The sequence below is a fragment of the Dysidea avara genome, chromosome 9 (genome assembly GCF_963678975.1).
Source record: "Dysidea avara chromosome 9, odDysAvar1.4, whole genome shotgun sequence".
NCBI lineage: Eukaryota > Metazoa > Porifera > Demospongiae > Dictyoceratida > Dysideidae > Dysidea > Dysidea avara.
In genome coordinates, this window is record NC_089280.1 from 5,642,216 (window position 1) to 5,665,205 (window position 22,990).

The window sequence follows — 22,990 nt, forward strand, 5'->3', positions numbered from 1 at the left end:
CCTGTAGGCGTGACAACATATTGGTGTTATTTTTCGTGAATAATCGCTCATAACTCTTTGCCTGTTTATCGTATTCCAGCCAAAGTTGGTACCGAGATGCGCCTTTATATTCCCCTTCTGTGTGCCAAATTTCAAGGCAATCGGATATGGCATGCGAGTTTTATAGCAGTTTTTGTAAGTGTGCGACAAGAAAAAGAAAAATAAGAAGAAGAAAAAAAACGAAGAAACTGAGCCAATTTTTGAAGTCGCATATCTCGGGAACGCGCGAAGCGATTTCGCTCAAATTTGGAATGTGGAGTGCTGCAGTTGGGGGGCATGTCCACAGCAAAACTCGTCTTGTTTCATCAAGGAAGCACAGAGCTACGGAGGTGCGAAAATTGCGTTTTCTTTCTTCCTGTCAATATACTCACGGGTGTTACGCGCCGGCTTCTTGGGCCGCACGACACACTACCGTGTGTCTTGATATATACTGAGGAGAGTATCCTACTCTCATATACCTCTGTAGAAGGGTGTATCGTGAAGTTATGATGTAACGCTTCTGAGTTCGCCCGTTTTTCTTTGTATAATTAATGATGTCATTAGTTGAACATGGTATCGATTGAACGCGTGCCTAACAACGTCGCTAGCAACCAAATTAACTCCAGCTCTAAGCGTTTCTCACCGAACTACAATCGTTCCTTCATGGGTTAAGACCACTTCGTAGGCATTTCTTGCTAGGCCATTTGCAAATATGGCTATCCTGAGCGTCGCGAGTGTGAAATGGTGCTAATGATTCTTGTACTTTTATGGCTGCTCGTACGTCACAAACCACAACATCTTGTCGTTACATCATAACTTCACGATACGCCCTTCTACAGGGGTATATGAGAGTAGGATACTCTCCTCAGTATATATATATTATGAACTCTTGGGGCTATGCTGCTATACTAAACCACACATACTTGTATTTAAATTTACATGATGGTAATGCGATGGAATGTGTCATAAGGTAATCGTCTAAAAAGTATATTTCTGGCCTCTTGTTGACTGAATTATCACAAAATTAGATATCTGTGATTGACAAATGTGACCATCTCAGCAAAAACCCATCTAGTTTGCACAAGCATGCATATTGAGAAAAACGAAAAATGGTGAAATTGCGTGTTACAAAGAAAATTTATGCAAGTTTTAATCGAACCATTACTCAGGAAAGGATGTGTTAAATTGATTAAATCTATATACCAATCTTATTTGCCCACTCATGGGGAGTTCAAAATTCTTTTGTTTCATTTTTGTAGCCCCAATGGTTTGTGTGTCATGTGCGTTTGTTTATGATGCGACCATAAACAAAATTGTCGCAGTTTCTTTAATAAAACCGCCTTCATATGCCTATGCACAAGTGACTGCAGGGCTGAAACTATACATTGGCTGATCTGCCAATCCATGGTGAACACTGTAAGCCAAATCCCAACTTTGTAAACTAATCCAAACAGAAGTTATGGCTGCTAATGAAAGCACCTGTAGTTTATTAGTATAGTCACTGTACAAATTAATTTCCTTGCTTTTCCTACTTTCTAGCACTGTAATTCCAAAACTACTCACCATAATCGACTGAAATTTTGGTGAACCATTCCTTCGACTATGCAGATCATGCTGAGAAAATAAAAAGAAATTTGGAAGTTGTGCGAACTACACGGGTTTTCGCTGGGATGGTCACAAATGTCACTGAAACGACAAATGTCACCATTACATTTCTCTTCAACCAGACAAATTGTTAAATACATCAGGTGTAAGTTTCCAACAAGTATCACCTTCTAGTAGGGCTCAAATGATCTTGGCTAAATTTGAACATTCGTTTAAGGGAATGAACATTTTAAATGTAGGTAAAGATTGAGGTTCAAACTTTTGCAAGGAATATTAAACAGAAAGGAGCACAAGATTTTCCATAGTTGCTACTGTGAGACATGTATTAAACATGTTGTAATTTATTGTTGTGTTATGAACCATGTATTGTTAACAGTTTACAAATGTTCAAACCATAATAATCCAAGGTGTTTGGGCTCTAACTTTCTGGCAAACGTTCTTTAGTGTACAAAGTGATCTAGTCAACTTTGTAAGGTGATGAAATTAGACTAGAGCACATGCTATGTGTTTGTTTAATCCATAATCCAGAAAACTGGATTTGATTAAAAAAAAACGAATTGAAAATGCACAATACTTTTGCCAATTTACATAGGCAGATACAAACAAGCATATCTCATGAAGCATTCATCTGATCACTTCGAAAAACAGATTTTATTAATTGGCAAAGAGTAAGCTACAGTATCTGCCCGTATATAAACTTTCAACATACAAACAAGGAACGCACCCACTACGACACGCTGAATCATTTTGCATTCTTCCACGTTTGTATCATCATTGTACTTGTCTGACAGTGACATTATCACGTGATATCTATACAAGTACACAGAAAAATTTGGAATTTTCAACTAGAATAGGGACCATAACACATTGATAAAAAGTAATGAAACAAGCTGGATTAGTGCACGAGATTAAATCACAGTATAACAATAAGAAGTGTTATATCCCTACTGTGCATTTCCATTATGGAATCTTGAACACAGTAGGGATATAACACTTCTTATTGTATCACTGTGATTCAGTGTGTCTTGATCAGCAAGCTGTTATGTACATAAAACGAGCACCTAGTTTGTTGTCGAATGTTCCAACACAACAATTTTACAGGCACTAAAAACCTCACGATAAACAAAATTCTATGTGATAAAATATTGCGAAGTGCCCCAAAACGCAAGATTAAAGTCCTCGCAATAAAAACCCGCTATACGGTACAGAATTTTAAGAGTCCAATGCATCCACTGTAATGTGCATGAGTAACTAAAGTTTGTAATTCTGTGATGAAAATCTTGTTTGGTTATTGCAACCACACTAACTCTCCCAACTATCAAACAGTTAAACTACGTACATCACTGATGAATTGTACTTACCTGTGCTTGGCCGGGTATGGTTCAGGGTAGTCTCGCGTGGCCAGACCCTTTTCGCGCAGCCGCTTATCGATTGGAAATTATAAGCGCCGCGCTTATAATTTCCAATCGATAAGCGGTTGCGCGGAAAGGGTCTGGCCACGCGAGACTAGGTTCAGGGGGTGATGGTTGGTACTCCTCGCTCGGTACTCCTAGCTTTACTTAGGCCTTCCGTTAGTTCCTTCACATCCACGCGACCATCTCTATTGGCGTCCAACTGTTCAAATAACTCCTTCACCTTCTTTGCATCCACTGAAGGCGGCTGTTGTGGCCTACCCTCGCTTGTAACTGTATCCTAATTGTTTAGGCCAACGTCAGAACACAAAATCATCGCTGGACAACACACTTCAATAACTTTTTGATCACTCGCTCTTGCTACCGTTTGCACATAACAACAGCAATTCTGATAATGAGAATCGAAGCTGCAGAGTGCTCTACAGTCATCTGGTTCTATACGCATGCGCCTAGTCTTACTATAAACTAGTAGGAGTTTATTTACTGCGAGTAAAATTCATTGCTTGCTTGCTTTTATAGAGAGATCGAGAGAGAAATAACAAATTAAAATGTCGTCACAGTGTAAATATCAGCCCAAAAAGGAATCGTCCAGTCAGTCGACTAGTCTCAGTGAACGAGAAGTGTTTACACGTTACTATGCTAAGTTGTGTGAATTGTTACCAGTGACAGTTGAAGAGTTGTTACCTCATCTCGTGACTAGTAATATCATTAGTTTTGAAGAGGAAGAAGAAATATTATCACACTCGACGTCGTCATCAAAAGCTCGAGCTATCTTACTACCCATTCGTAAGGCATTGTTCGAGGAAATTCCTCGTCCATTTCATGAATTCCTGAGGGTTATGCAGTCATCACGGCATGTAGAGTGCGCTGAAGTAGCGAGACAGATTTGTTCTGAGCTGAATATCATGACCGGTGAGTGGGCAGTGATACATACAGTGGCGTACGTCATATATATAACATTTAAAACTAAGTATTAACTGTATATAAGGCCCCTATTCGGTGATTATTAGTTTCTCATCCAGCCTTTCTAATTATTATGATGCGGGCGGGAGGGTATTACCATTATGCCATTATTTTATAATATTAACACACTGATGTACAGACCTTGTCCAAATTGTCTTTCTTTCTTACTACAAACATTTCCTTAACCAGCTGATTCTAATTTTCGTGATCGCCAACTATTTTTTGACAGTCAACTGAAAGCCTGCTTTGATGAAGTCGATAGAGCACGATTGCAACTGGCACTGCAGCAATTTGCCAAGGAAAACAACAGTTCTCCTGGTGATATATAGCGCATTGTAGCGTTCATTAACAAAAATTATAACAGTTTGGTATCATGTGTTCTTCTGAGCATGCGCAGAGTAAATAATGGCTTACCATGCGGTAGCTTAAGAAGGGTGCGGGCGGTGGATGAGAAACTAATAATCACCAAATAGGGGCCTAATGCTTATGTTGTAGATGTGAATATACTAGTGTGGAACTGTAAGCTGCCAACACAAGGTGCTGTGCTGCTTACATTGGACAAGGGGTAGTCACCACCAATAGTCCTGTAGAACCATCTGCGACCGGGATCAAAATCATATCAAGCGATCAAGAGTTAAAGTTTGAGTGAATCAAGCGATCAAGATGTCCTAGAAAGTGGTGATTAAACTAGCCCGCAAACATAACGAGAATTTATGATAATATGTGCTAAATTATCAAACAATCAAGGCTATTTTTAAGGCGAAATTAAGCAATCAAAGTATTTTTCGTCGATCAAAAACCTTGATCCCGGTCACAGATGGTTCTACAGGGCTATTGGTAGTGACCACCCCTTGTTGGAGGTCCTACCAAGATAAGAACAGTAGATTTGTGATGGCAGCAGAATTCAGTTTAAGAGATACACTTTATCCCTGTCAGTGTATACCTGAGATTGATAGTTAGGCCAGGCAGTCGATTCCTTGTTTCTCATCAGTCTCCTACTTCTACCAAAGCACTGCTGCCTCAACTTTCATTATTACATTCTAGTAGGACATGCCCCTTATTTCACACGTGATCTTAACACACGTGATGCACCTTGTGTTAACAATAGCATTACTGCTACTGTGGATGGGCAGCTGTGTATGCTGTGTGAAAATTTGTATATCATGACATGATTCTTGTGGAATATAGTATAAAAACAAATTTAAAAATAATTAATTAACATGATGTCATAATGAATAATGACTGCCTACCTGCATCAAAATTGAGGAAGTGGATGATGAGAAACAAGGAATCTACTTTAAAGGAGTCAAGGAGTCTTATTGGAGCCATTAAGCAAATTCTTCGGGTAAAAGAGACCAGATGAGAGAGGAAAACACAACAAGATTTCTCCCTGGAAACGGAGGCCAGGTGTGGGACCGAGACACATGTCAATTGGGCTAGGCCAGTTGAGTCAGTCTCGTTGCATTGCAGGAACTGTTGAAAAGGAGTGTCATTATTAGGTTTGATAGATAGCAACAATAACAACAACAATAACAATCCTAGCTAGTTATTAGCAAGGAAGAGCCTATACAACAATATTCAACTTCAATAGAAGATGCACAAACCTAAGAGGAAATGTATGATTACAAAGTGTAATACTACAAAAACCATATGTATGCATTGTGTCACTCTTTATTACATCATTTAAATACATTACACTCCTCCTTCTGTAAGAACATAAACTATGAACCATTCTATAGCACTGCACATGTACTAATACACTCACAATTGTAACACTAGGGCATAGTATATATGTATGATTGTATCTTGATTATTGCACACTATCACGTGAGAGATAACTGAGTACCTCATGGCAGATCCGTTCCCTACACCTTCCTTCATAGCTACTATGATTAAAACGTTCCGGATGGTGATTTTCTCTTTGTGGATATCTAGGAGTTGACACAGCCATTTCAATAGCCCGTCACATTTTCGCATTCAGCTTCAGTCAGAGTGTTGTCAAAAGGACTGTCATCATCTTTTGGTTTAGAATGAGGTACACTGGCCAAGATTTGATCTATGTGATGCTTCCACTCGACATTGCCAACTTGAACTCTGTATGAAAAGGTTCCAAGATGTTTCAGGATAATACTAGGAAGCCATTTAGGATTTTCAACCAAAACCATTTCACCAATTTCAAACTGTCTTTCTTGCTTTGTAGACTTTTTGTCATGATAATGCTTCTTTTGAGCATTTTTATTGGCAACAAATGTGGAAGTGTTAGGTGAGAGTAAGGTCATTCTGGTACATAATGATCTGTGAAATAAATAAAAGTTCAGCTGGTGATTGGCCAGTGCTAACACTTGGAATGCTTCAGTACATCAGCAGAAATCTTGCGATTTTTAGTAGCTGGATGGTATGGAGCAGAGCAGATGCATTTAATTCCATAATCTTCAAGAATTCAGTGAAATGGTGGGACATGAACTGAGGGCCATTATCAGAAACAATCTGGCATAGCAGTCCATGAGTGGTAAATAATTTCCTTAGTTTATCAACAGTCTAGTGATGTGCGATATATCGAAAAAATATCGATTTTGCGATAATTTTATCGTATCGATTTTCGATACTGCTTTAGCAGATTTCGATATTTATCGAAAAGGTAATAATTTGCGATAATTATCGAAATATCGAAGAATATTTCGATAAATCTACAGCATTTAGTGTGTGATTGCGCAATCACGCTAGAAATGAAGGTTGGTTCTGTACTATCTAGCCACTTTAAAAACTTTTCTGCCAGTTTTCTAGGCTTATTATTAGTTTTATGCAATGGTTTGTGTGCAAATTGTATTTCAAGCATATTTATAAATATCGGCCGCCCACGCAATTACATTACCCACACAATTAAAAATTATCGAAAATCGTATCGAAATTTCGATATTTACCCCAATATCGTATCGATATAATATCGAAATAAAAATCCTGATATCGCACACCACTACAACAGTCTTTTCGGCAGATGTTACTTTCATGGGAATTACTTTTGGCCACTTGAAATGGGCATCAATAATAATGAAGAAGAGTTTCCCCAGAAAACGTCCTGCGAAGTCTATGTGTAAACAGTGCCATGGGGTTGCTGGCCAACCCCAAGGATGAAGTGGTATAGAAACTGGTTTATTTCTGAGACTCTGACATGAATAACATTTCTTAGCAAAAGTTTTGATTTGTTTGTCAATTTCTGGCCACCACTCTAAAGTTCTAGCCAATGACTTCATCTTCACTACTCCTGGGTGAACAGAATGCAGCTTTTCCAGTAACTTTCCCTCAGCTTACTTGGAAAAATAACTTTCATCCCCCACATTAAACATCTTGCCTCAATGGTAAGTTCAGTGACGACTGACAAATGGCTTGAAATCTGGCTGTACTGATGTTGACCATCCAAACTTCGTGCAGTTCAGCACTTTTGCAAGTATTGGGTCACAACTTGTGGCTTGTCGTAAATGTTCTGGTTTAATGGGTAGTGTCCCAATCTGATAAACATTAAATAACATAGTTGAATTGCCATGCTCACTGTCAACTTGTATATCTATGGGTAAACGAGACAAAGAGTCAACATTTGCATGTTGCTGTGTTGGGTGAAAAACGATGTTTCTCACCACTATTCTTAGCAAAAAGACAAGGTTACCAGCTTTGGCTGTAGCACGACTACAAAAATGGGCCATATTGTATTGTCCAAATTATTAAAAGGAAAAAAAATATATGTGACCATATCAGCAAAAGCTCGACTTTTTTTCCCAACTTCTGAATTTCTTTTTTGCCAGCTAGATCTCACTTAGTTTTGGAATTATAGCACTAAGGAATAGCAAGGAAAACAATTTGTACAGCGTCTTTACTGAAAATAATCTACAGGCGTTTACATTCTAAGCCATAACTTCCATTTTCATTACTTTACAATGTTAGCAATTGGCTTAAAATATTCACCATGGATTAGCAAGATATAGTTTTAGCTCTGTACCACTTTTGCATATGGGTACGAAGGTGGTTCATTTGAAGAAATGACGATCTTGTTTGCGTTTACCACATTGTAAACAAACACACGTGACATACAAACTGTTGGGGATATAGAAACATCACAAATATTTTCGAATTCTCCATGAACAGGCAATTAAGTTGGTACATAGTTTCAATGATTTCAGTTTTCCTTCTTTGTGTATTTTAATCTGTAACATGTGTAATTCTTTTAGATTTCGTTTTTCTCAAAATGTATGCTTGTACAAACAAGTTGAGTTTTTGCCGAGACGGTTGCATATATACATATAATTATAAAGGTTTTAAAGCAAACCGGTAGATAAGTCAATGGTCACCTTCCTTTTGTCTTGTTCCACTTCCTCTTCACAAAAAGTAAGTTCTGGTGAAATACAGATCCCATATCATTAAAATGTGCAAAACTGCTGGTTATGTCAAATGATTGCTCTTCGTTTCTTTTGTTTGTAAATTCATACTAACAATGATTTGTGTGTGAATGTCATTTGCACGCATTAATTGACTAGTATAGAATTTCTGCACTAGTATTGATATGCCATATTTCTTACTGCTCTATTTAGAAGACTCTGTACTTCCTCACTGCCCTGCACACTTTTAAGGCTTTAGTTTTGCTTTCAACCCAATGCGTTGTAGCCATGCCTTCCTCACGTCAGTAATGTGGATTATTTCAAAGTGGTTCAAATCATATCAGAAGGTGAGTTGAAGATAACTAGTTTACAACAAAGCACTTTTAAGTGCGAAACTGGTTTGTAACCCATTTGAAAGTGGTTTATAGAGACAGTGCGAACACCCCTAATGATTATCCTCCGTAAGTGGTTCTAACTGGGATATGACTAAAACACTTAACGGACTCAAGGTGGTTTTAACAGTATAGCTGAAAGCATATAGTATCCCAAAAACAATATTACTCCTAAGAAAGACCTTACAAAAGCTTTTGAATGTGATTTTGAAGCACATTTGAGCCAACTGCAAGCACTGTGCTTAAAACTAGGGTTTAATGAACTCAGGTGATAGCAGTCACTGGCAAAATTGTCACTATCAGTGCTGTAAACGTGGTTGAATTATAATTAGTATAGCACAAATTTATAGTTACAATTAGCCTTACCAGCGGATGACATACAACATGGTGTGACGTTGAAGCCTGCTCATCACCTCCCGTCACCGGTTACACTGAGAAGTAGCCATGAAAGTACTTGCAACAATTACAAATCTATTACAGCGTGTCTTGAAGCTTATATCTTGGCTTGTTTACAGCATTTTAAAGTCATGCCATGAAGAATGCACTTTTAATTCAGTACAAAAAGAGTGAAGTTCAAAAGCAGTTTTAAGCACAATGTTTAATATTGGCTTATGTAAGCTTCAGGATGGTGTTCAAAAGTTTATTTACTGTCACTGCAGCATCTGTTATTGTTTTGAAGTGGGCAACTGTGATAAATAGACATTTGGAGTAAGTTTTCCCAGTCCTTTTGCGAGTCCATTTTCCCAGTCCATTCTGTGTTTTAGTCATCTCCATTCTAACAGTGTCCTCTGAAGATATGGAAAGTCTTTGAGAATATACTGTAACAGTACATTGTTGCAACTCGGACCCATGTAGTTGTAATGGTTCAATCGCTTTTAAACATCAATTTAGCTATTTTAATGACTAAATCGTACTGGTCCCCATACCCCCTAAAAGCCATATGTGACCAGATCTGTGAAAACCCAACATGACCATGCTAGCCTATTATTAATAATTCTATAATTTTTTAAACACTTTGTTCTTTTTTAAGTGTTCTTTGTGATGAAAAGGTCTATTGGTATAAACCTGAATATAATCTTATTTGCCTATACTCAGAGGAGTTCTTGCAGTAGACTAACAAGAATGTATATTTGCATCATTGTCATTAATAGTACACAACAGGGGCATAGCCAGACTTTTGGTGATGCCAGGACCTAGCTGTATGCTGAAAACAAAAAAAATAAAGATAAAGGTGCTGACAATAGCTTTCCTCCCTCCACCTAACTATATATATAGCATTATCAGTTTATTTATTTATAACTACATGTACATAGCTTGTTACACTGCTTCTGTGACTACTGTGACTGCTCTATTAGAGTATCTTGATCTTGACTGCTCTGTTAGAGTACCTCGAATTATTGATGCTTGGGCTTAGGCTGGGGTTCTGGCTACGTCTCTGGTAGGGTCCGCAACGCGAAAAATCGATATCCTCCAATCAACTACCTAACTATTGCCATGTGTTAGGCTAAGTGTAACTTGAATAACACCAACGTGGCAGCCGAGTTTGTCACTTTCTTCTGGTAGAAAATGATACAAATGTCTTAAAATCACGTGATTGTTCGTTGCAGCGGTTCTTCGTATGCCACGATATTCAGTCTCAACATTGTGCAAGTAGTCTATCATCAACTCAAAGTATTGGTGATTTGATTTTATTGGTCGGTTTCCGGTAGCAGTACAATATGTGCAGCTTTTTGGAAACAGACAAAATGCTTCTTGCTCTGGAGCACAGGACAAGCAGAGCAGCAACTGCGCCGTGGATCAGCAATGACCAGCACTAGGTAACGTACCTGCATGTGGAGTATGGTTATAATTGAAGCTTGTTAGCCATCTGGCTGAGCCATCTATATGCTGAAATTCGGCCAAAATGACGTGATTTTTACAAACAAATACCAGAATGGTTGATACATCAGTGAGACAGTCTCCAACAGCAAGGATACGAAGTTTATAAACACTTAACAATACGGCTATCTTGCCCAGTAAACGCATAGAGCAATTCAATGCATGAAATAGGCACTCACGTGATCGAAATTCAAATCGCACATTAAATTGCTTTCATTTCTGAATAGGAACCATGCAGTGTGCTCCTTTTGTAAATATTTGTTTTAATTGTTCACTCAGGTGTGGTTTGGGCCAGTGCGGGTGTGTTTTATGCTGTGATGGCATCATAGGGAGAGTCTCAGGCTGCTGGGCTAATCAAGATGCTGAACCTAATGCACACAAACTGATTGTCACTTGATTCCAAGTGATTTTAATGTCATTGGAATAGATCATGGTTGTATTTTCCGAGATTTGAATATCGATCACGTGAGTGCCTATTTCATGCATTGGATTGCTCTATGCGTTTACTGGACGAGATAGCCATATTGTTAGGTGTTTATAAGCTTCATATCCTTGCTGTTGGAGACCGTCTCACTGATGTATCAACCATCCTGATATCTGTTTGCAACAATTGCTCATTTTGGCCGAATTTCAGCATATAGATGGCTCAGCTAGATGGCTAACAAGCTTCAATTATAACCATATTCCGCATGCAGGTACTTTACCTAGTACTGGTCATTGCTGACCCAAGGCGCAGTTGCTGCTCTGCTTGTCCTGTGCTCCAGAGCAAGAAACATTTTGTCTGTTGCCAAAAAGCTGCACAGATAGTGCTACCACCAGAAACTGACGAATAAAATCAAATCACCAATACTTTGAGTTGATGATAGACTACTTGAACAATGTTGAGAGTGAATATCGTGGCATACGAAGAACCCTACGAACTGCTGCAACGAAAAATCACGTGATTTTAAGATATTTGTATCGTTTTCTATCAGAAGAAAGTGACAAACTTGGCTGCCACGCTGGTGTTATTCAAGTTACACTTAGCCTAACACATGACAATAGTTAGGTAGTTGATTGGAGGATATCGATTTTTCGCATTGTGGACCCTATCTCTGGTACACAATCAATCTTCCTTACTAGTTTCATGTTTCTCTGTGATGAGGAAAAAGATGCAAGGGAAACCTTACCAAGCAAATGATTCCAGGGGCATAGCAAGCTGACTTCATAGATAGCACTCTATATACTCACATAGAAACATGCTCATGTTCATGTGTGGCATTTGAAAAAAATGTGAAAATGTATGCGCACAAGGTCTATAGCTAGCTGTGCTATAGTGTAAACAAATGCTGCTTGCATACATGCAAAGTAATAAGCCTAACTATATGCTATTTTGTGTAACTTGTAGCTTTGGTCTTCTTCACAGGAAGCTACAGTATCCATTGGTGGTGATCATTGTAGTTGAAGCTGAGGTGACATCAAAATGAGCCATGACAACAACAAAGTATATAACCAACTCCATCATATCCCATTACACGCTACAGCAGTAGAGACCTGTGATAGACTCTATACAATTCTCAATCAACTAAATGTCTCATCCCAAATGAAGTCAAGGGCACTAATTTATGAACCTGGCAAACATGTCTTTATGCAGCAGGCCGCTTAGTAATGAATTCAGTTTGGTCTCACTGAATTATAAAAATGTACACTTTGCATATATTTAGTAACTGTATGTACAAATGCTGTGGTACATGTGACACTTCACAATAACTTGACCTTCTCTCCATCCATTCCCTAGCAACCTCCATGGCATGTGAGGGCAAAGCATTAATGTTACAGTGTACACATGTGACCGGATTTGTAGCAACCCAACATAATCACACATTCTTCAAATTCATTATCTTTAATATTAATTTATAATATCTACTTAGCCAAGTGTGTTTTTGTGAAGCTTAAGAGTCATAATGCTAAGAACTTTTAGAGTTACAGTCCTACAAAACAGCATGATCAATTTGTAAAGAGTGTATAAAGATAATAAATTACAGGTGCTTACTACAACGCTTGTAACTTATGAATGCAATTGTACATGGAGTTGAGAGTTGCACCATCATGTTCACCATAAATAGGGAATGCATCAAATAGGGTGGACATGAGCAGGCATTTGCACAGCCATCACAGTTCCTTGCCTGACCATCATCAATTTTTGCCAAGTAGTTTATTAAGAATCATTGCAGTGCACAAAATACCCTGTGAAATTCTATAGTACGTGCATCACATTGTTGAGCCATGATCATAACAAGTACAACAAAAGCCCGGCTGAGTGCAATTGATAGACATCATGTGATGTATTTAGAGCAGGAAAGTCCCTTTCACACCTTAAGTGGACACACGTGACTTGTGGTTTGTTTATTTTTAAAATAGTCTAGTTCATATGCCACAGTATAAGCGCAGATATTAAGGTTACAGGATACCGTAAACTGTCACACTTTTTTCTGTGATTTTATGTCAGTTTTAAGCAGCTGCATCACAATTTATATAGTCTACTACACCCAGAAATTGATCCTATCTTGTGTTTTTGTATTATTGAAATGTTTAGTGAAGTAATATTGTACAGCGAAGCTGCAATATTTCATCTGAATTTTATCAACGCCTTTCTCGCAAAAAAATCAGACCAAACAAGGGCTATTTTCACTGTATCAACCACTACAGCAAAGAATTAGAGAGGGGCTGTCAGAGCCATTTTAGCGTATACTGTAAACTTACGAAACTATGGTGTTAAACACTTTGGTTGTATTGCCAAAGTAGTCATACAAATGTTGGTAGCCGAACACTGAAATGATTTTTGCACAAAAACTCTTCATCAAGCCCTAGAGTTTGTCCATAGTTAGTCTTCAAGTAACTTAACTGATATCCTCCATGGTACTTCAGATTTTTGGTGAGGAAAGCTTCCATTAATTTTTTCTCTGTAAGAAAATGATGCAACACATGCGTAATTAATATATTGTGCAATTGACTTCTTGCATTGAAGTAGTTCTAGTAGACGTTGTACTCCTGTTTCATTGTAAATACCCGCTCTGGAGATTATGTGCTGGTAAACAGTTTTTGTAAAATACAAGTTGTATTATGCACAATAAATAACACGCGTGTCATAAATCAGCCATACAACGTTGTAGAACAGTGAAATTTTCAACACAACTAGATAACATATCTCTCAATACGTCTGCTAAATATCATTCCCGCAATTAGAACTATGCAAATACAGTAGTGATTATAGCTTAGGGCATACATTCATCTATTATCGACTGTCTCTATCTATTATCGACTTACATGTATTTTTCAATTAGCTATTATCGACTTTTTCCAAGAAACTGTTAATAGATCGCTATGAATTTCATGAAGCAATACAACTATGCAAACAGTCTAACCACTATTATGAGAAGGATCTACACCTAAAAATGAATCCATTTTGAACCTATAGTTCAAGAGTTATGCACACACAAATTAGCTAAATTTATATTTACAGATTTCACACACATACAAGTCATTGTTAACTTGTAAGCACTGGTTGTGCATCCACTTCTTGCACCGTTCATTAGTACACTCAACCCACTCCCTCGTCAGCTTCCCAGCACTTGACAAATCATCCTGGTATAACCCAAAGCATACGGCATATTCATTACTAGAAATTTCCTTGTCTTGTACACCATATTGATCTTCATCTTCTACTTCTGAGTCAGAAGATAGCTCAGCTACCCCTAGTGCCTTCTGAGTCTTGTTTGTATACCTCTTGTGTTTGTGTGCTTTGCTCTCTCTTCATCCTTCTATCTTCTCGGTTCAGCTTTTCTTTTCTTCTTTCTCTTGTCATTTTCTATCTCACTCCTCTTTTCTCTTTGCTTTCTGTTCCTTCTTCCTTTTTCTTCTTTTCCTTTTCAATTAGAAGTGCTAAAGACTCAGCACTTGTGAGCACTCTAGCAGTTGATTTAGATTTGGTGGATGCTTTTGATACTACTCTTCTTTCACCCAAAATTTCCCGAAGCTCTGACACAAACACTCTAGTATTTGCTAGACTAGCTGAAAGACTGTACGTAGGCTGTTCTGGTGATGGTACTACATTTTCCTTGTCTGCTGTACTGTCCATAGGCTGTTCTGGTGATGGCAATACATTTTCCTTGTCTGCAGTACTGTCATCTTCGGTACTAGTATTACAGTTCAGTGGTTCAGCTTGCTCCCTATTTACTTGTGTCTCTATGACGGTGCTCGATGACAAATTCTCTGGAAGGTCATCTGGATGTTGTTGTTGTAGCCATGATACATACAGTTGATTGTCATAAATGTTGTAGCCATTATCATATCTTCTTTGAAACAATTCAATTTGCTCCTCACTGTATGAAACAGGTGATAGTCCCGGACCACTTTCTTCCAGACTGTGTTCGCTAAACCCATTTTGTGAAACACTTGAACGTTCATTAGGCTGTGTCACTGCTGGCATCATTACTGGTGTTGTTTCTGGTATCTTATTAGATATTGAAGAATTATCATATGGCTTGAAGGCAGTGGAATTGAATGGATAAACACCCACCTTTTGAAAACCGGATACAATTGTATGTGGTTGTATAGACAAAAACCAAGCCTTGTTGAAAAGTGATGAGAACTGAAATCTGGTGACCACTTTACCAGGGTTGTCGGCCATGTACTCATGACAAACTCTAGACCAATGCTTTTTTAAAGGGCCAAAAAAGCTCACATCAAGAGGCTGAGTGACATGAGTGGTATGGGGTGGCGAGCAAAAAAGAATAATTTCATTTTCAGCTGCAAACTTTATAGCCTCCAAATTATAATGGGAGGAATGGCCATCTAAAAGTAACAACACAGGTCGAGAAGGTGGAATACTTTTTATGAACTGTTTACTCAGCCACTCAAAAAACAGCTTGTGGTCTGTCCACCCTTGGGGTGACATTGCGTATTTTGTATCTGTTACCTCTCCTCTAGTCCATTCATAGTTCAAGCGTTCCCCCTTAAAAATTACCATTGGTGGTATCATAGTGCCTACAGCATTAACACAGGCTAAGATTGTTATTTGTGCCTTGTTCCCCGAAGATTGTCCATGAACTTTTTTGATCCCTTTAAGTGCAACACGTTTCAGCTGCTTATGGTCAAATGGCATGCCCGATGTATCCATATTGTAAATATAACTGGGTTTGTCCATCAAGCTATTCACCTCCAAGGTATTCCTTAGCAATACAAAATAGTGGTTTAGCGCTAACTGGCTTACTGCATTGAACCTGCAATGTAATAGTGGATCTGAGGTTCGCAGGGACAATTTAAAATGTCTTTTCATAAATTTATACTACCATCCTTCTTTATTAAATTTTATCATTTGCAAACCCTCTTTTGCTCTTTTCTTCTCCACCAACCTCTTCACACAGTCTATTACTTCCCTCTTTGTTTTTCCATTCCCCATTTTGCAGCACTCTACTAGGAAATCAACCAATTCTTGATCTTCTTCTGGTGTTAGGAAGCCTGGTGGACCAGGCTTCGCTCCATGCTTCACTCGTCCAGAAATTCTGTCCTTTAATGTAGTTCATGGCACGTCAAATTGTTCTGCAGCTTTATTCACCCCCATCTCCTTTGAAATAACCACGTTCATTACTTTAGCCATAGATTTAGGGTCCCACAGTTTGCGGCATTTAACAGTGCCAAGATGCTGTACTTCGAATATTTTATTTCTTGTCGTCCATCCTTTCTTAGCAGTAGATGTTTGCTTCCGTTTAGACATTGGATTATGCCAGACTAGACAGCAACAAAGGTCTCGAAGTTGGTCTCTAGATAACCTTCCTGTACAATTGCGTATTTATTCGTATACTGACTGGTCAATAATAGGTGTGGTATCCTGGTCGATAATAGGTAGTGGTCGATAACCGATCAGTTACGTTACAGCTTTCGTGGAGAACAAAAAGAACCAGAGAAATTCACACATTTGTAGAGGCAAGCTTGTGAAACGGAAAGTAAAAAGGAGGCACCCTGTAAAAACAATGCCAATTGAAGTAACAGTATATAGGAGGAAGTAGAATTGTCAACTTATAGATGCTCCAGGACCATGTGCGGGATGTTACCAACCATGTCGCAGCTTGTCATCCATCTGTAAGCAAATCATCAACACAACATAGCACTGTTATGAAAGAACAAAAGAGAGAAGGGTTATCTTCAGTGCTTTCATCTCACTGTACAAGTTGCAACACTGATTTTCACCTGATGACATTAAGGAAAGTGAAAGGATTAAGTGGTAGGCCATACTGGGAAAGTAACTTGGCAGCAGTGTGGGGCCAGATGTCCACAAGTGGTGAGTATGTGCTAAATGAGACTATGGCCATACTAGGAATACCAAATATGACAAAAAAACAAATATGACAAAAAACTATTCATGGCCGCTGAGAAAAGAATTGGTGAGTGGTGGTGGAGCTTCTTCAAGAGTCCATGAAAGTGGCTGGTCAGGAAGAGAGCCATTGCCATCTCTAAAGGGAGGTACCATCAAGGAGTTCCTGTCATCACAGTTATTGTTGATGTATAGGCTGGAGTAAAAGGTGTCACAGACACTCATACAATGCGAAGCCAGGTGTGGGGATCATTACTGGGAAAGAAACTGGAAAAAAACATTATTTATGGGTGTCCGAAAAAATATTATGCTGTATGTAATGTGGCAGCAAATGATACCCCATTTGACCACACCTGTTATTTGAACTGGAAGGGTTCATCAGCAAGCATGGAAGCAGATATAATTTTGGAGTGATTTAAAAAATGTGAGGAGCAGTATGGCATAGAGTTTATCGGCGATGCTGACAGTTCAGTATACCCCACACTTATTTCCAACCTACCATGGGGATATGCTATTGAGAAAGTTGAGTGTGCTAACCATACTATTAAGTGCTTTTGGACTCATCTGGAGAACTTGGTGCAGAATAATCCCAGTTACAAGGGAAGAGGAAAACTCACTGAAACATGAGAAAAATACTTACAAAAGCTACTTGTAGTGCAATTATTATGAGAAGTAAAGAGCCAGATACACGTGTAGTGATCCATAAACTGTAACATGACTTGATGAATGGTCCATTACATTGCGGATACCACACAAGATGTAGTGATGAGTTTTGCAAAACAACACAGAAGAAAACAGCCAACAGTAGCACAGCACCTGATGCCTCTTTTCCTGACCATATGCATGACCCATTCAACTTATTATCAGCACAGCTTGGCTCATTATCAGTATTACCACAGCTCAACTCCGTACCACAGCCCAGCTCTGTACAACATCACAGCTCCTTACCACAGTCCATGTCTGTACACTAGTTGACAATGGAACAATTAGAGGGTGAACACCTAGAAGATATACAAAATGTTAGAGAGCACAAGAAACAGCTTGGATAGATGCTACCAGTTGTGAAGGTCTTGATGATATTTGAGATATACCTGATGTTGTTCCTCTCCAGGGAGTAGATGAAGGCGTGATTTGTGATAATCAGCGTATTGTCAGCAGATTAGTCAGCAAAACTCTCCAGCAAATAGGCATAATATATAATATGATACAGTTTACATGCGTATTTGATACCCTGGACCCACTGGCAACACCATCTTGAGGTCTTGTAGAATTTAAGAACCCACACAGCTGCAAGGATCTAACGATTAATGACACCATTCAAACAAACAACTGTACCTGTCTTCAAATCAATGATGGCACTGTGTTGCTGAAATCATCACACAATTACTACTATCAAGTTCAGTTCGCTATGTTTTGTACTAACACTAAGTGGTGTGATTTTGACTTTCGTACCCTGGTTGATGCACACTTTCAGTTCATTCCATATAACGAAGAGTACTGTTTGTTCGTCCTTCCCAAGCTCAAAGAACTTTATTTCTGTGCAGTTCTACCTGAACTTACTGACCAACATGATCTTATACGAGAAGTAAAAGACTGGATTCCTGATAAAGATGTCTGGATACGTCACATCAAAACTTTGACATCTTCATAACTCTTGTCTTGTATATAAAACATTTAATCAACTGCTATGATAATAAATACTAACTCAAGAGTTCAGTTTCCTCTTTGTTCGGCTGTCAGCAGACTCAGTATAATTATGCTTCAGACGAGTGCCTGTTTATGCATTATTTTTCATAATTAATTTCCTGCCAATATTACTGATATTTTCAGAATATTTTGGTATCCTGTGACCTTAAATGTCTTAGTTAAGTCAAATTCTACTGGTAAGAGATGATGTTTTAGTTATCAAGTGTGTTTTAGTCTACTACAGAAAAAGCTGTATACCTGCATGTCATAAAATTGCCACTTATTCTGGAGCGGCATTGTAAGTGGGTCAGTTCATCTGGATTATTAGGGTCACTTGGTTACATTTTGTTTTGGTTAAGTGGGTGTCATCCAATTTGTCGGATGTAATCATACGCAATTGTAAATTTACAAGCTTGATTTTATTGACGGAAAGGTACATACTTAAGAAACTTATATGGAGCCCCACCCATCATTTGAGAATGTGTTTTTGAATTTGTAGGGATATGTGGAGCCATCACTTATCAGGATTGTCTGTTACTGTCTGTGGGAATGCATGGTCATACCCACTTATTGGGATTGAGTGTTGCTACTTTTAGGTAACTAGTCTGGCATTATGTGAGTAATTTATGGTTGCTGTGGACTTACATGGAGACACACCCTCTTGTCAATCATTGATAACATCTGTTAAAGTATTCTTTGGTACCTACTCATGTCTTGCAGATGATCCCTGCATAATTACGCAGAGGAGCTTGGGACTGGGACACTTTTTAAAAATCTAGCTCTAGGCACAGACCTTTGTTTTTATTTAAAGTTGGGTCAGATATGGGTCCTTTGTGTTTTGGATCAGTAAGTCTACAAGGGTGGTCGTTAATAATGTTTTTTGCAGTAATTTCTAATGCTGATTTGATATATTGCAATTAAAATTATTAGTAGAAGGCATGGGGTCATAGCATGTTTCACATCTGGCCCCATTACATAAACCTGAAACTTCTACACAAATATCTAGATTTGCCACTGTCAATGCTGTGTCACACATGTCATAATAGTGTGTACTGTATATGTATAGGTGTTGATAAAATCAACCAACCACAATTGAGTCGTCACATGAGTACATATCGCAAGTTCCTACAGAGCAAGTACAAGTCACTAAAGTTGATTTCCATTGATGAACAATTAGACTGCTCATCATCAAAGTATGTTAGTTTGACTCTTGTGAAGATTGATAGACAAGGAAGAACAACATCAACAGAGAACAGAAGAGGTGATAGTATTACTTTATCTGAAGCACTTGATGTAGAGAGAGAGGAAAAGGTGATTTTGATTAAAGGAGACCCTGGGGTGGGTAAAAGTACCCTTGCCATAAACATTTGCAAATGCTGGGTAGAAGGTAGTTTATTACAAACTTATAATGCAGTGATTCTGTTGACTTTACGTGACCCAGAGATACAAGCAGCAAAGACAATTAGTGACTTATTATTAACTGAGGGAAAATTAAGAGAAAGTGTTCTTGAAGAAATTATAGGCTGTTTGGGGGAAAGAATTTGTTTTCTTCTTGAAGGATATGATGAATTACCTGAACAGTTACGTAAGTCTTCAGTGTTCACAAAATTGAAAGAAAAACTGCCCAATTGTACCCTAGTGTATACATCTCGTCCTGAAGCTTGTGATAAGTTGGAAAGTGTTGCTTCTCGAGTTATCAAAATAGAAGGGTTTATAAAGGTATCAGTTGATGAATATATTTCAAGTACTTTTGATAGTGTCAATAATGGATCAAAGTTAGCATCACAACTGAAATCACAATTAGATGAAAATTGGATAGTGAGAGAAATATTACACATTCCCATCAATGTTGCAATTGTGTGTGTCATTTTCTTTCACTTCTCAACATTACCAGAGACACTCACACAATTGTACACTTTATTGTGTTTACGTTTGATCCTGAGATATATCACTATACGAACTGTCAATGTTGCTAAAGTGGAGAAACTCCGATCATTGGATCATCTTCCAGAGGGTATTTCTGAACAGTTTTCCCAATTATGTTTTATTGCATACAAAGGAACAGAGAATGGAAATATCATATTTACCTCCCAAGACTTATTGGATATTGGTATTGTTGAGAATAAGATAAGTGATCTTGGACTATTAGTGACTGCCCCCAGTACCTCAGTGTATGGGAGAGAGAAGTCATATAATTTTCTTCATAAAACACTACAAGAGTTTTGCACAGCATGGTACATCTCCAAATTGTCCCTACAAGATCAATTGAAGTGTATAAACACTTATTGGAATGATGATAACTATATAATGGTGTGGAGATTTTATTCTGGTATTACTGGACTGAATAACAAAGAAGTACTAAATTGTATACTACCATATAAACTGGTGAAGTCACTTCTTACAGCTGGGAGGAGAATACCACACTTGATGGATTGTGTGTATGAGGCACACAATAGTGAATTGTGTCAAATAGTGGGGGAGCACCTTGATGGTAACATTGTACATTATCATACAGCACATGTCATTGATTATTTTCTAACTCACTACAAGGGAACAATGAGACGGGTAAATTGTTTAGCATGCTGGGATGATGATGAGTTTCAGTTGTTAGTTACATCATTACAGAGAAGACAATCTCAGCATAATGATGACAACCTTATCCTTAATGTACCAGATTGCAGAGTTACACACCAGTCATTTTCCTTACTTGTTCAGTTGATGTCAACACAGTATCCTATTGTTAAACTAAACATTGTTAGGATAAATGTTCAGTCAACAAGTGATATGGTTTCTACTGGTGATTATCCAAACTCAAATGTAACATCCACACATATGGTACTATCCCAGGTATTCACCAGTAGTAACACTCTCAGTGTATTAGACATCAGTGATAATGATATTGGTCCTGAGGGAGCTGCCTGTTTTGCTGATCTTAGAAATGTTTTAATTCATGACCTTAGAATGGCAGAGTGTAAATTAGGTCCTACAGGAGCAGACAAGATTGGTGTAATGTTATATCACAATAACTCCATTGTGTCTATTGATCTTAGTGATAATGATATTGAGGACAGTGGAGTGGAGAGGTTAGTGTATCATTTGATCAAGAACAACAAACTACAACACCTTAACCTGTGGGATAATGAGATCACTGCAGTTGGTGCTAACCACCTGAGAAGACTGATAGTAACTGATCATCCAACACTCACCAGCATTGAGTTGTCAAATAATGAACTTAAAGATGAAGGAGTTCTTGTGATTTTATCATCACTGACAGTAACAATGGAACACATTGGATTGAGGGGGGTAGACATGACATCATCATCTTTTCCCATTATTGGTGCTTCATTGAACAAGATTAAGTCTATCAGTTTTGACCTATGTAATGATGACTACAAAGTGATCAGTGTAGCCAACACTGTGTTGAAACAACTTGAACTTGATATTACTAGTGATTCAGCTAACCATAAGATGTTGAGTGCTATCAGACAAAGTGATAATATTGAAACATTAAAACTTCACTATTGGTTCATCAAGGAGTGGGTAGCAGATATCATTAAACTATTAGAGTACAGTAAGACACTTACACAATTGACCATCAGAAGTCATAATCAATCACCTCAAGATATACTACTAATAGCTAATTCCTTGAAAGTCAACAATTCAGTAAAAACATTCAAATATGTTGATGAAAACATGGACCAGACAACAACTCTAAATTTTTTGGAGCAATTAAAACAAGCTTACACAGTGGAGGAAGTAACATTAGGAGTATCAGTTAAGGCTTCTAGTGATTATCAGTTCTTAGGAGATGTGGAGAAATGTGTCCAGCAAATCAACCACATTAGGAGCACAAAGGATGTGTTCAGTCTACTAAAAGTGGAAATTGTTATCTACTGCAAGAGATAGACCATCCAGATCCCTCACTGGTAAGTACTGGGTCCACTGTACATGATCAATTGTTAGTAGGGATGTGGTGATTATGCCGGCATAATTTCGGGCATAATAGATATATGCGCGAATCAGAAATTATGCTAGCATTCTGAGGTGATTATAAAGCTTTAATAGTAGGAAAATCTGCAGATTGCACAATTCTGTTTAAAAAAATCGAGATACTCTAATAGAGCAGTCAGAAACTCTAATAGAACAGTCACTGAATATTATTTACTCTAATAAAGTAGTTACATTGAAATGATACAGCAACCAGCTAAAGAACTCAAGACTATTTGAAGCTTAAACATCAATGAAAATGGTGTGATACAGCAATAAACTGGTATTATTAACCAATTATGGTGGCATAATTTTGGGAATAATGAGCAA

General features: G+C 38.1%; 2 protein-coding genes across 5 annotated transcripts in view; one reads left to right on the forward strand and one right to left on the reverse strand.

Moving 5' to 3' along the window:
* Nucleotides 1–3,048, reverse strand: part of LOC136266918 (calcium-binding mitochondrial carrier protein SCaMC-2-B-like) — an 82,537-nt gene extending 79,489 nt beyond the window's left edge. The window contains exon 1 of the transcript XR_010706363.1: nt 2,985–3,048. The gene's annotated coding sequence lies outside the window, so the exon portion shown is untranslated. The remainder of the gene's footprint in view (nt 1–2,984) is intronic.
* A 455-nt stretch (nt 3,049–3,503) lies between these two features.
* The window catches only part of LOC136266916 (protein NLRC3-like), a 72,256-nt gene continuing 52,769 nt past the window's right edge, over nt 3,504–22,990 (forward strand). For 3 of the 4 annotated variants that reach the window (XM_066061965.1, XM_066061964.1, XM_066061963.1), the window contains exons 1-2: nt 3,504–3,947; nt 19,740–22,599. In XM_066061965.1, coding sequence (XP_065918037.1) covers nt 3,584–3,947; nt 19,740–22,579 — 3,204 coding nt within the window. In that variant the 5' untranslated portion in view covers nt 3,504–3,583 and the 3' untranslated portion in view covers nt 22,580–22,599. Of the gene's footprint in view, nt 3,948–19,231; nt 19,270–19,739; nt 22,600–22,990 lie in introns of those variants that run through there. The other variant, XM_066061966.1, reaches the window with a different exon arrangement.